The following is a 14,123-nucleotide window of genomic DNA, read 5'->3' on the forward strand; positions in this document are numbered from 1 at the left end:
GTGGCTTTGAGTGAAATATTTTTAGAACTATTAGATGGCTTGTTATGCAATTTGAAATACATATGTATTGACCTTTCAGTATGGAGAGTAATATCTTTTGTGATCCCTTAACTTTTCATCTATAGCACCATCATCAGATCAGTACAAGAACAGAAATATGTACACATGAATAGAGAAAAGTCAAAAATAAATAATTATGAGTTAAAACAAAAATAGAAATAAAAGTAAATGAAAATATAAACTAGGGCTGTCACAATATCAGATTTTCACAACACGATTATCGTGGCCAAAAGAATTCATGATATTATCGCAATATCTATAAAAAAAATAATAACTCTCGCAAATTTGCATTTATGAATGTAAAACTTGTCCCAGTGTATTTCCTGTTGCAGCGTAGGCCTATGTATGTGTAGGCCTATGTATGTGTAGGCCTATGTATGTGTAGGCCTATGTATGTGGATGACATAAACTGACAGGAAGTAAACACGGAGCCAAGCTGTTGCCTAGCAATACAATTCTGTTGAAACAGATTATAGGTTTTTTTGGGGATTATTTCCTATATAATTTTTTTTGCCTGTATTATATGTTGTTGATGTTGAAATATATGTTCATTCATTTAAAATTAAAAAAACAAAAAAACGGCTTCATGATGACGTCATGACGTACGGAAGCAAAGGGACATGCGCTCTCGCTCACTTCCTCCTCAGCTCGTCTCCTCGCTCTGTCTCCTCGCTCTGGTCTCTGTTGATAGCGGCTCTTTCCTTCTACACGTGTAACATCTTCTATGTGAAGCTCTCTCTCGCTGGGACCCGTTTACAAAGCTCGTCCTGCTCCGTCAGACAGGTAAGCTAACCGTCTTTAGGGTGTTTATATCTCTCTACAGCTGCGCAGCCGCTTTACCCAGCGGAGCTGAGCGGTTAGAGCTGAAGTTAACCGGGTTAGCATGCTAACCTGTTAGCATGCTAATGTTAGCATCCTATGATGTTAGCATGCTATGATGTTACTATTAATAAAAATAGATGCAAAATGACTAAAAAGAGATGCAAAATGATCAAGAATAGATGCAAAATGATCAAGAATAGATGCAAAATGACCAAAAAGAGATGCAAAATGATCAAGAATAGATGCAAAATGACTAAAAAATAGATGCAAAATGACCAAAAAGATCAAGAATAGATGTAAAACAATCACAAAGAGAGGCAAAATGACTAAAAAATAGATGCAAAATGACCAAAAAGAGATGCAAAATGGCTAAAAAGGGATGCAAAATGACCAAGAATAGATGCAAAACAATCACAAAGAGGCAAAATGACTAAAAAATAGATATAAAATGAGATGCAAAATGATCAAGGATAGATGCAAAACATCACAAAGAGAGGCAAAATGACTAAAAAATAGATGCAAAATGACCAAAAAGGGATGCAAAATGGCTAAAAGGGATGCAAAATGACCAAGAATAGATGCAAAACAATCACAAAGAGGCAAAATGACTAAAAAATAGATATAAAATGACCAGAATGAGATGCAAAATGATCAAGAATAGATGCAAAACATCACAAAGAGAGGCAAATTACTAAAAAATAGATGCAAAATGGCTGCAAAGAGATGCGAAATGACTAAAAGTAGACACTTTGAGAACCTTTGAGTTTGAGTGTCTTCTTCCATGTTAGCATGCTAACATCATAGCATGCTAATATGTTAGCATAGCATGCTATATGTTAGCATAGCATGCTAAATGTTAGCATGCTATGCTAACATTTAGCATGCTATGATGCTAATATGGTAACATATTAGCATGCTATGATGCTAGCTAGCTGATGCGTCTACTTTTTGTTGTGGTGTTGCTAACGTTAGCTAACTAGCTAGCTATCTAGGTGATCAAATGTACTGAGTTGTGTGTTTGTGTCTGTTTCTGTGTGAGGCTATAACTGATCTTTTCTGTGTCGTCTCGTCTCCAGGTGTAAAGCCATAGTAACCGACCACCATGGGGGCTTATCTGTCGCAACCCAACACGGCCAAGACCTCTTCCGATGGCGGCAACAGCAACATGAGCTACGGCTTCTCTGCCATGCAGGGCTGGCGCGTCTCCATGGAGGTGAGGAGGATCACAGACTACCATGTTGTTACCTCTCCTTAAACACCACAAAGGAGAGGACTTGATTCAGTTGTAAATGGCGGGATAATAAAGGGATATGTGGCTTTTCTTTGTATAGGTTTGGTTGGTATCTTTACAGTCACACTCCTAAACTAGCTTTTCCCTGAGCATTAGCTTAAATCCACAATATACATCCTAATATACAGTTTGGGTATGCAGAGTTGCATTATAATCACTCTCCCACAACATTCAAGGGTAATTGATGTCTGCTGTGTGTAAGAAAGTACTTCACAGATGGAAATATTTTGAGGCCTTTGTCTATCTTGGTTCAGTCGCTTCTGATGAGAAACAGCTAAAATTCAGTTAATAAAGACATGTATGGACATGTGCAATGATTGTGTAACATCAACATATAGGTTTGTTGCATGGGGGCTGGTTGGTATCTTAACACAGTCACACTCCTAAACTAGCTTTTCCCTGAGCATTGGCTGAAATCCACAATATACATCCCCAGGGTGTCTTTGGTATGCTGAGCTACATTATAATCACACAACATTCAAGGGCATGTTATTGATGTCTGCTTGTGTAAGAAAGTACTTCACAGATGAAAACATTTGAAGATCTGAGGTCCTTTGTCACTTCTGATGAGAAAACCAGCTAAAATGAATTAAAAAAAAAGACATGTATGGACATGTGCAATGATATTACACAATCAACATCATTGCTCATCAACTGTAAGAGAGGAGAAACTTTGTTGATCAGGGTTCCCACGTACCCTGGAAAAGATAAGATATTCCTTTATTAGTGCCGCAGTGGGGAAATTTGCAAAACCTGGAAAACATTAGACCAATTTTCCAGTCATGGAAAATGTGAGGAAAAAGTCAAATGTCCAGGAAAATCTCTCCTTTTTTTCCTTTATCTGAGAATGTACTACTAGGCTATCTATCAGAGCTCCCTAAATCAGATAAGATTGCCATCTGAAGGGGTTAGGTTATATTCAGGATCATATTAATGTTCAAACTGGACAGTATTTTGAATACGTGGTTTGATGTTGAAATGCAGTGAGCACACCCCCAAGTCACGTCTCATGGGCTACCATGCAGGTTTGATGACATTACAATGTAAGTGGATAATGTAAGTCAAATTATCCTTCAAATGTAATTATTAGTCATTGTTGGCTGGCAGCTGGTAGTTTTAATTCTATTATTCTATGATCAATTTGTCATAATGTCTAAGTGCATAAGAGATGATTTCATAGCTAAGTTCTAGCCATAGACCCCTGTCAGCTGTCATACCACACCATCATCACTGAAAAGTCCTAGGAAATGATCTCTAGAAAAGCGTGTGAACCCTTTTGATTGATGAAAGTGAGTTGACAAATATAATATATTTACATTATATAGCAATTCGTGAAGATAATATCTAAAGGTCTCCCCTAAATGTACAGGTTGTTTTTTCCCCCAGAAGAGGAATTCGGCCATGATTTGCACCCATTTGTAAACTGTCATGTTGTCTGTAATGTAATGTGCATTTTTGTGTTTCTTGTGCCGCAGGATGCTCACAATTGTATCCCAGAGTTTGATGACGAGACAGCCATGTTTTCTGTGTATGACGGACATGGAGGTAACACTCATGCACACTGTATAAATACTGTCTCCTATTTATATTATTTTGTAGGATACATTGTGGCGTTTACAGCATTTGAACACTAACTTAACACAATATTTTGTGACTACCTAATCCTATCATTGACAATGAACAACACAGCAATAACAACAGTTTCTCCCAAAACTTATGTTTGCCATCACAAAAAGCATTCAGAGACATTTTCTCTCCCTTTTTGGATCACAACACATGTTTTTGTGAAGTGTTTCCAAAGGTTTCTCTGTTTATTGTTTGTTTTACACACCTACCCTGAGAATTTATACAATCTGCTGTTCCCATTTAGGTGAAGAGGTGGCTCTGTACTGTTCAAAGTACCTTCCTGACATCATCAAGGAGCAGAAGACCTACAAAGACGGCAAACTGCAAAAGGTGAGAAACCGTAGAAGCCGCGGCATGACCTGTCTTAAACGAGTCTGACAGAGCAGATGTCTTCATGACCAGAGGCCTGCTGCTCGACTGGAGCATAGTTACAAATTAGGTGGGATAAAAGGCAAATGTATTATGAGTGTGTGGTCATCATTTGCTCCACAGTACTGACACATTCAAAACACTGAAGAGACATGAATCTCATTAATCTTGAACCCAATATTACACGGTATGTTGCTTGACTTTTACTCTTGCATGATGTTTCCAGGCTCTGGAGGATGCCTTCTTGGCAATTGACAGCAGAATGACCACAGAGGAGGTGATTAAGGAGCTGGTCCTGATTGCTGGACGGCCCACCGAGGAGCCACCTGTTGCAAAGGTGGCAGAGGAGGACGATTGTGAGTACACCCCTAACAATGAAATGTATGTAGTAATGTCTGATGTGGATGAGAATTGTGAGGAACATATAACAAAGCTCATTTATGGTGCATGGTAACGAAGGATTGACATCCAGCAAAATGCAATAAACTAAGAAAAAATAATTATGACCATGAGAGTACGACAAATACAAGACATCCTGAAGTTCATGCACATAAAGTAGGAAAAAATGTATGTACTTTGACTGGAATGATACAGTCAGCACTTCCTCCTCAGCTGGATCTGCTGTAGTGATGTCAAATCCTAGTTATAAGGACATTATCTAAATGTTTCCATCCCTTTCAGTGGACACAGAGGAGGCAGCTTTACTCCACGAGGAAGCCACAATGACCATAGAGGAGCTGCTGGTACGCTACGGCCAGAACCTCAATGCTGTCAAGCACGCAGCCGCCATCAGGTAGACTAACACACATTTAATCTTGACTTGTCATACACTTCCTGGAAATGTTGTCAGTCTTGTCTTTCTGGCTAATCATAACTGATAGCCCATTTGTCTACACATGAAACTGATCACATGGCTGTATTATGTCTCACCTCAACAACCTGTTTGAATATCACATCAAGGGAGTAATGATAACATTACATGGCAACTTTTGTTGTATATATTTGTGATATTTCAAGCTTTGGAAACATTTGAATGTAGTCTGTATATTTGAAGCAGTGAAATTATAAGAATAATAAGAACAACAAGATTCATTTTGGGGACAGAATCATGTAGAGCTGCAATGATTAATGGATTAGTTGTCAACTATTAAATTAACCAACTATTTTGATAATCAATTAATCGGTATGAGTAAATTTGAAATTCTCTGATTCCAGCTTCTTAAATATGAATATTTTCTGCTTTCTTTACTCAAAACAAGACATTAGAGGATGATTAATCAAGAAAATAATCATTAATTGCTAGAATCCATATTCAGTCCACCAGAAACTTCTTTCTTGACTTTAGTAACTCAGTGAGTCCAGGTATCTTTGGTTGTTGTGTAAATCAACAGCAGTTAAAAGTTTTATTCTTGTGGTTGGCGCCTCTTTATTTCCCCTTTGTGTTTTGTTCTTAGTGCGGCTGCTAAGAAGGCAGCCTGCTCGAAACCTGAGGCCTCAGAAGAAAAAGGGGAAGGTGGGAAAGGACTGAAGGAGGGCGTAAATGGAGAGTTGGAGGAGAGCAATGGGAAGGCAAAGAAAGGAGAAGGAGCGGCATCTGGGTCTAAACTGCGAGCCTGTCGGCGAACAGCAGGTGAAGGCAGTGGTGCAGGTACGGAGCTGGGATTTGGGAATCTTTAACAATTCAATTTTTTATCTTCATGAGCACATACAAAACTAATCATGCTAAGAATGCTTATCATGTCATATAATGTTGCCCTCGTTTTACCTCTACAGCAGCTGACTGTGGAGAGTCAGGAAGCTCCAATGGAGAAGAAAAGGCTGGTAAGGCAGAGGGAGACGCAGGTCCGTCCTGCTCCTCTCTGTCCTCCAAGACTGCAGGAGATTCCAAGTCCAGGTTTTTTGACGACAGTGAGGAATCTGAGGAGGGAGAGGAGGAGGAGGGCAGTGATGAAGAGGTGAGAGCAGGAGACCAGAATAAGCTGTCTTATGTGGCTATCAAAGCTCACTCACTGATGACTTGAAATCGTAACTTTTTTCTTTTTTTCTTTTTTATTAGGATGGTAGCGAAGAGGAAGAGGGTGATAGCAGTGAGATGGAAGAAGAGGAGGATACAGAGGAAGGAGAGGAAGACTCTGAGGATGAAGAAGAAGAAGAGGAGGAAATGTGCCTTCCTGGAATGGACGGCAAGGAGGAGGTGTGTACAAAGGACATGTCTGATTGAAACTTATGCAACGGACAAATCAACAGTACAACTGATACAAATTCCTACATGCAGCACAGACAATGTATCGTGCTCATATAGGCTGCCTTGACTCCTTAATTACCTTTTTAGCTGTCGAGTTGAAAGATGAATTGCAGTACAAATATCTTGAGGGTGGAGCTGAAAATATGATCGTTTCAACAACATGATACAGTGTGATATTTAGGTTCATCAAAGTTGTCGATTTGTTGTCATAGTCTTGGCTCTATCAGTACCTCCCTGATACAACAAGTTGACATTGATCACCAAAATATTAGGACCTCTTTCTACTGATGACTTGTACCACTTTAGCTTAAGACAAGTCTTGTAACGTGACAAAGCATTGTCATATGCTAATATTCATTGGTGGAATTAGTCATATTGAAACCATTTTTACTTGTCACTTTTGAGAGCTGGCCAAGTTAGCAGTAGTTTGTTTTTAGCCATTTAAAGAGCTCCGCTGTAATTTCCAGCTAACAGGCTGCAGTGTGTTGGATAGCCTCATTGCAGCAGAAGCCAAGTTTAGTGATTTGTGATGACATTGTGTAAATGAAAGAAGCTTTGGTGGCTGCCTGAAATTCTTTTCTCTGCAGAAAATTGTCTGGAAGCTTTTAAGAAGTTCATTTCAGTCCTGGTGTGAAATAACTTTTACAAAGATTATTCAGATTGTTAGTTTAACAGTGTGTCACATCTTCCATGTTCATGTATTCGCAGCCTGGCTCAGACAGCGGCACCACAGCTGTTGTGGCTCTGATTCGAGGAAAACAGCTGATCGTGGCCAATGCTGGAGACTCTCGCTGCGTGGTGTCTGAGCGTGGTAGGTCCAAACCATCTTGTGCCTATTTACCTTGATATATGTGTGATATTATAGAATAATTGTGATAAATCAAAAATGTCTAGCATTTAAACTCTGGTACCCCCCTCAGTACCAAGAGAGTATATCGTTGTATGTTTTTAGCTCTGCTCTTTCAGTAATTAGTATGCTGATACACAAAGCTCATATACTGATATATTAAACATGCTGATTATAATATCACTTCATGCCATTAAAAAGCAGCAGGATGTTACAGTATTGCACCCAAGCAACCTGGGAGCAGAGTTATTATAGTAAACTAAAACAAAAATAAGCAGTGAAAAATAGTTACTAAACTGAAACTCGATAAATCTATATCCTTAAAGGAAATAATACAAATGTAGATAAATTATTTTCAGTGTTAGTTTTTTAGCTATAATGTATCACTACCGAATAAAGGATGTCTCATTACATTGAACCACAGAAACTGAACAGATGTGACATTCGAGGAGATGGCACTATCACGCAATCGCGTTGCCCTAAAGTAGCGTGAAGATTAAGGATTAAACATTATGGCCGTTCCTACACGGTTCTCCAACCATGTGTTTTGTATATCTAACTACATACTTCTGAGACATTATAGCTGGCCCTAACAAAACAAACTAAAGCTGAACCTTTCTGAAAAACTGAAACTAAACTTAAACTAGCAGCACATTCAAGAAAACTAATTAAAACTAAACTAAAATTAAATCGTAAAGTCAAAATTAAAATAACATAAAAAATAATTGAAAATTCAAAAGCTATTATAACCCTGCCTGGCAGTGCATGCTGTGAAAAAGATTGAACACCCCCTTTATTATAAGCACAGCATATGATAATCTCACTTGAAAGCCTAAAATCTGATTAAATGTTGGCATTATTCATTTGAAGAGGTTTTATCATGACTGTCAAATTCGTTATTGCAAAAATACCCAACTTTCTTTCCACAGTCGTGTGATATACTGTAGTTGTTTTACTGGGCAGCTGTGAAAAGTCAGTGTTTGGCTCTTGCATGGTTGCCACTGAACCGCATAGTGGCAGATCTTCTTAATGAAAGGCTTTGCAGTAATGTATTAAATGTAAGAGCTCCATTCCTGTGTTGCTGTAGGCAAAGCTGTCGACATGTCGTATGACCACAAGCCAGAGGACGAGGTGGAACTGGCTCGCATTAAAAACGCTGGAGGGAAAGTGACCATGGATGGACGGGTCAATGGTGGATTGAACCTCTCCAGAGCTATCGGTATGGCTGACTTTGTGTGTGACTTTTACGTTAGTCTTTAGATTAGCACTCATTTATTGCACCACAATTAAACCCAATAGCAGCTTTTGGTCAGTAATAATTATTTTCTGTTTTGGATTCAAATTGTCAATCTAAAATGTTTGCATACTCTCTGAAATGGCCACCTCCTGTAAGCAGAGTGAGTTTCTAACTTGGACTCTGACTCTCAGGTGACCACTTTTATAAGAGGAACAAGGCTCTGCCTCCAGAGGAGCAGATGATCTCTTCGATGCCAGACGTCAAAGTTCTGACTCTTAACGGGGACCACGACTTCATGGTCATTGCCTGCGACGGCATCTGGTGAGTTTGACTGGTCATTGACCGTTTATCCCTGTAATTGATTTTTCATTAGGATTCATGATTAACTGTAGATTGAAATTTGAAAGAATTTTCATATGTCAGTTATGATGTTACTGTACGTGAGGTTGTTTTTTCCTTTTTGATTCATCATATACTTGTTTTTTTTACTTGTTATCTGTTCCCATATGTGTGCAGGAATGTGTTGAGCAGTCAGGAGGTGGTGGACTTCATCAGTGAGAGGATCAAACCAGACCAGAGTGGCAAAGTCAAAGCCCTCTCATCCATAGTGGAAGAGGTGAGAGAGGCCTTCTGTCACACTCTTAATACTTGTACATAACACCACTCCCAAACCAGCCCCTCCTCTGTCTACTAGCAGTACCTGCCAGGCAGTGAATCCTCATTCGCAATAAGAGGGAGGATGATGGGACATTTGCTTAAAAGATGTTAAAGTACTTAATCAGTCACTTAGATTTGATTTTTAACTGTTGTGTAGTCATTATGCTATCTAGCTTGTATCCTTAGGGGGGCTATTCACATCTTCAAAAACGTGTGGAAAACGCCAGCTGTGCCGCTTTCATTCTTATCCAAGGTGCTTGAAGGTTGCGCTCCCGTCACGCCTGCCGTTACTAAGCAACCAAAACCTGTGCGCTAACGATCCACTTGTACAGCAGGAGTAAGAATAAAGCCTCATCCACACTGGTAAAGTCCGGAGCGCGTGGCGGCTGACCTGTTTTTTTATTTCGGCGCCTTTGTTAACATGTTAGAGCAGCCACACTGCCCGCGTGAGACGTGCGTCTCAGCTGCGTCTCTTCTAGATATTCGAGGTGTCGCCTATTTTTGACGCGAGCGGAGCACGGCTCACAGCAACAACACAGTGAAAGTGATTTATTGACTGTATATTAACGTCATATCAGCTACATTAATACAGTTTCAATGTCTAGACATCTGTAGAATATGTCACGGACAGTGAAGGTGATCTATTGACTGTACATTGACATCATCAGCAACATTACTACAGTTTCGATGTCTATCTGTAGAATATCTTACGGAGATGAAAAAAGTAAAGACTTATTTTTAAATCAACACTTCCTGCTTTCATTTCAAAATAAAAGCCCTCAAGCGTTTTTTCTGTGGACAGAATCCCTGCATTTGTTACTTCAACACAACGCTTTTTTTCTGAAATATGTGCCGGACAGTGTTGTAGAACATGCAGTGACTTGGAGAGCTCCATGAATGAATATAGTATGGGGTTTTAATTGTTGATTATTACTATTATTGACAAATTACCACACCTTTCTTAACCTTTCTCTGTCTAAAATAAATATAAATGACATTTAGAATGAAATGAAATGGCCATTATGAAATGCAAACTCTATATAGAAAGAAAGGGCTGACAGCAGCAGCAGAAACGCAGCTGACACACAGCTGGTGTGAACACCCGACGTGTGAATCACGCAGCCGCCACGCGCTCCTGACGTTCGCAGTGTTGATGAGGCGTTACATAACGACATTTCTAAAATCATACAGTATATGCCCAGCTTTAGTTGACTCCCAAACATTGAACATGGTACCTCACGTTTTTCATGAATAAATATGTTTATGCATCTTTAATTTCAAATCCTGTATGTCCTCTTGATAGCTGTTGGACCACTGTTTGGCCCCCGACACATCTGGAGACGGGACAGGCTGCGACAACATGACCTGCATCATCATCACCCTCCGGGCACACCCGTCCCCTGCTCAGTCAGACGACAAGAAGAAGAGGAAGCACGGGGAGGAGGAGAAGGCAGGAGCAGCCGAGCCGGAGAAGAACGGAAACGACAGCAAAAAAGCTAAAAGCGACTAAAGGCAAAGAGAAACTGTCCACGAGGGAGCAGAAGGTCCCAGGCTACCGCAGTTACACCAGAGACACATTCTGTTCAAAATGTAATCCTTACCTTCACAAACATCAATTCACCCTGAAACAGAAATTACAATTGCTATACGTATGCTCAAAGATCGGCTGAACTTAAGACATCAGTATAGTTTTTGTCCTTTGTTTTAGGCCGATTCTCACTTTAACACCCCTCCAGTTGTTTCTTTTATTTGGTCTCGCTGGAAAGAAGCTGGACACACGTTTACTTCTTCAATTCAGAAGAGTCAGACTCGCAGGCATGGTGATAGCACGTCATTTTCCAAGTATTTCTAACTAGAAGGAAGATGCCAGACATGCACTGCAATCGGTTATTGTTAAGATCGTTTCCCACTTGGCAGTTTGACAGTTTTGTTTAAGTGGAAGTTTGAGGATAGCCCTCGTTATGACCTGTGTCGTTCACATTTTACAGTGTGACACATGCATTTTCATTGCAGTTTTGCAATATAAATGTGCAAGTTACTTTTCCAATATGAAACAGCACAATGCTCTTGTGTTGTGCCCAAATTACATGGCATTCATTGTTTCTCAAAGTGCCATAAAAACCATGAATTCCTTTTTATAGGCACCAAATTAACTGTACCCAGAGAAGGGACCTGAAATGGCTGTTAGATTTGCATTGTGTAAAGGTAACAGTAGGAGCGAGTGATTGAATGAGAGGATATTATTGTCTTTTGCAGCCTAAATTGAAGCTTCAAGATGCAGCAAGAGTGTGCGTTCACTAGGCCAGCGTGGCACTGAATGTGTTGCTTCCCTGTTTCAGGGAGCAAGAGGGACTGAAGGATTTAGGGTACTAGTCCAGTTGCTCTTGTTTGCCATTTTATATAACCCCCCCTTTAGCACCCATTCACAAGTGAGAATTATTTTTCAGTCTTGCTGGTCACAGAACAGCCCAATCACCAACAATACAGCACCGTCATTTTGCCTTTTTTCCATTCCTGCTTTGCGTCTTGTCTTGATCAAAATCTGTAAATTTCCAGACGAAGAAAAGATGCTAGGGTGTTGTGAGCTAGTGTACTTTTCATCTGTAAGATCTGATAGCAGGGAAACAGGCAGAGATGTTCGTTGCCTTTTACGTCTCTGTGTCCATCCAGAGACAGACCGGCCCTCCACACACAGCTCGTCTCCAGGACTCTACCTTCCTCAACCCCATTTACTCTGCCTGTCTGTCCCGTTTCTATTATAACACATTTTTAAGACCATCTCTAGGACATGTGTTTTAAGTAAAAAGTATTTCCACTCAAATGTTTATTATTACGTATAATTTCGTTCTTGATGAATCAGTTATTTTTTTTTTTTATCAAAACATTTTTGTGAGCACACTCTGAAAACGCCCTGACGCTGGTCTGTGGAGAGGATGCACAAAGTTACTTTTTGAGTGGAAATACAATTTGAAGTTAAGAGCACCGAGACAGTAAAGCTGTTCAGAATATTTGTTTTGTCTTTATTTGCAGAAGCCTCATTTAAACCACATTGTGTGACTGTAAGTTTGTTTCTAGTGTACTATCTTGTCACCATGCCCTTTTTTCTGTATATAGTTTTTCAATACTTGTAATTGAAGAAAAAGAAAATTTCTTTTTCTTTGTAATTGTGAGTCAATGTGACATTTTTGGTGCTTACTCTTTTGACACCAGTATGTAAGTACATACAAATACATTTTTTTAAATAATGAGATGACTGTATTCTTGTGTTTCTTTAAAAACAACCAGTGCTGCTTCTGTTTTTTAATCTGAGGTTTCAGAGAAGTCTTTAATTTTAAAATTCTGCTCTTAGATATGTCTATTTAATGGAAGTGAGTCATGTTTTTCCACTGCCAGTCAGACAATCTTGGACTCAATCAGAATGAAGTATCCTGTTTGAACAAACCATAGGTATCAGTTTGAAGTCATCAATATTTTTGATGGTTATTGAACAGTTAAATACATGATAAAATGTTTAAATGCCACTTAAGATTAATGAAATGGTTGGTTGCCGACACTATACAAGAATAGAAGATACCCTAAATATATAAACGACTATAAATGCAAATTGTGCAAAGGCTAACAGCCAGTAACTGACTGACGTTTATTATCAACTCATTTTATTTAGCGCTGTCAAAGTTAATGCATTTATGCAAATACATTCTAGCACCACTAATTTCTTCAACTTGCGATTTTTATGTTGTAGCAGGCTCAGTTTTAAAGCTAAAGTGAAGATACTGGTATATGAAACCCTGAGGAATCCATTGGTACCAACCATGTCATACTAGCTTGTTGGGAAGGAGCCTAAATAACGCTCTAAAATTACATTAAGTTTTGGTGAGGAAAAACTGGCATGGCCATTTTCATAGGGGTCCCTTGACCTCTGACCTCAAGATATGTGAATGAAAATGGGTTCTATGGGTACCCACAAGTCTACCCTTTACAGACATGCCCACTTTATGATAATCACATGCAGTTTGGGGCAAGTCATAGTCAAGTCAGCACACTGACACACTGACAGCTGTTGTTGCCTGTTGGGCTTCAGTTTGCCATGTTATGATTTGAGCATATTTTTATACTAAATGCAGTACCTGAGGGTTTCTGGGCAATATTTGTCATTGTTTTGTGTTGTTAATTGATTCCCAATAATAAATATATATATATATATATATATATATATACATTTACATAAAGCAGCATATTTGTCCACTCCCATGTTGATAAGAGTATTAAATGTCCCATATTGTAAAAAGTGAGATTTTCAGGTCTTTACATTATAAAGCAGATTTAAGTGCTATATAAATACTGTTAAACTAACAAAACTCAATATACAGAGAAATACACACAGCCCGTATTCAGAAATTATGCGTTTGAAACAAGCCGTTATGATTTCTGTCCATTTGTGATGTCACGAATATACAATATTTAGACCATTACACGGTTTTAAATGTACACATTCTAAATGTGTCACAGTTTATTTCCTGTTGCAGTGTATGTGAATGACATCAGCTGACAGGAGGTAAACATGGACCCAAACTGTTGCCTAGCAACGCAATTCCATTGCAATTCCGTTGAAATGCACTAAAACGGAGCGTTTAAGACATAGGGTAAATACAGACATATTCAGGCTGACAGTATGAGGAAAATAATGTGTTTTTTGCTCATGACAGCATGTAAACATGTTCTAGTAGAAACACAAAATACAAGTATGAACCTGAAAATGAGCATGACATGGGACCTTTAAACACTTGACAAATCTCCCGTTAGGGTACATTTCGAACAGATAAAAAAATGCTGATTAATTTGTTATTAATCATAATTAACAATGGACAATCGTGATTAAATATTTGAATAGTTTTATTATATATAATGATTTGCAGCATCTACTGTACATGTAGACTGTGGAGCCACACCGTGGTTCTCCTGCAGGACG

The 14,123-nt window shown here is 39.0% G+C and overlaps 1 protein-coding gene across 2 annotated transcripts; it reads left to right on the forward strand.

Annotated features, from left to right (window-relative positions):
- The first annotated feature begins 674 nt into the window (after window positions 1–674).
- On the forward strand, window positions 675–12,402 carry ppm1g (protein phosphatase, Mg2+/Mn2+ dependent, 1G). Of its 2 annotated transcripts, none has more exons than XM_037749414.1 (14): window positions 675–843; window positions 1,959–2,095; window positions 3,649–3,718; window positions 4,044–4,129; window positions 4,395–4,524; window positions 4,850–4,961; window positions 5,623–5,816; window positions 5,945–6,123; window positions 6,225–6,362; window positions 7,122–7,224; window positions 8,348–8,479; window positions 8,689–8,818; window positions 9,014–9,113; window positions 10,458–10,664. In XM_037749414.1, the coding sequence occupies exons 2-14, from the start codon at window positions 1,985–1,987 to the stop codon at window positions 10,662–10,664; spliced, it is 1,692 nt and encodes a 563-aa protein (XP_037605342.1). In that variant the 5' UTR covers window positions 675–843; window positions 1,959–1,984. The 2 variants fall into 2 exon arrangements, with proteins under 2 accessions (XP_037605342.1, XP_037605338.1); XM_037749410.1 differs by having other exon boundaries at window positions 678–843; window positions 5,942–6,123; window positions 10,458–12,402.
- The last annotated feature ends 1,721 nt before the right edge of the window (window positions 12,403–14,123 follow it).

This window comes from Sebastes umbrosus, chromosome 2 (genome assembly GCF_015220745.1).
Source record: "Sebastes umbrosus isolate fSebUmb1 chromosome 2, fSebUmb1.pri, whole genome shotgun sequence".
Classification (NCBI taxonomy): domain Eukaryota; kingdom Metazoa; phylum Chordata; class Actinopteri; order Perciformes; family Sebastidae; genus Sebastes; species Sebastes umbrosus.

Coding starts and splice junctions, on each gene's coding strand:
- ppm1g (XM_037749410.1), top strand. CDS start 1,985: ATGGGGGCTTATCTGTCGCAACCCAACACGGCCAAGACCTCTTCCGAT. Junction 4,525..4,849: donor GGTGGCAGAGGAGGACGATT/GTGAGTACACCC, acceptor CATCCCTTTCAG/TGGACACAGAGGAGGCAGCT. Junction 8,819..9,013: donor ATTGCCTGCGACGGCATCTG/GTGAGTTTGACT, acceptor ATATGTGTGCAG/GAATGTGTTGAGCAGTCAGG.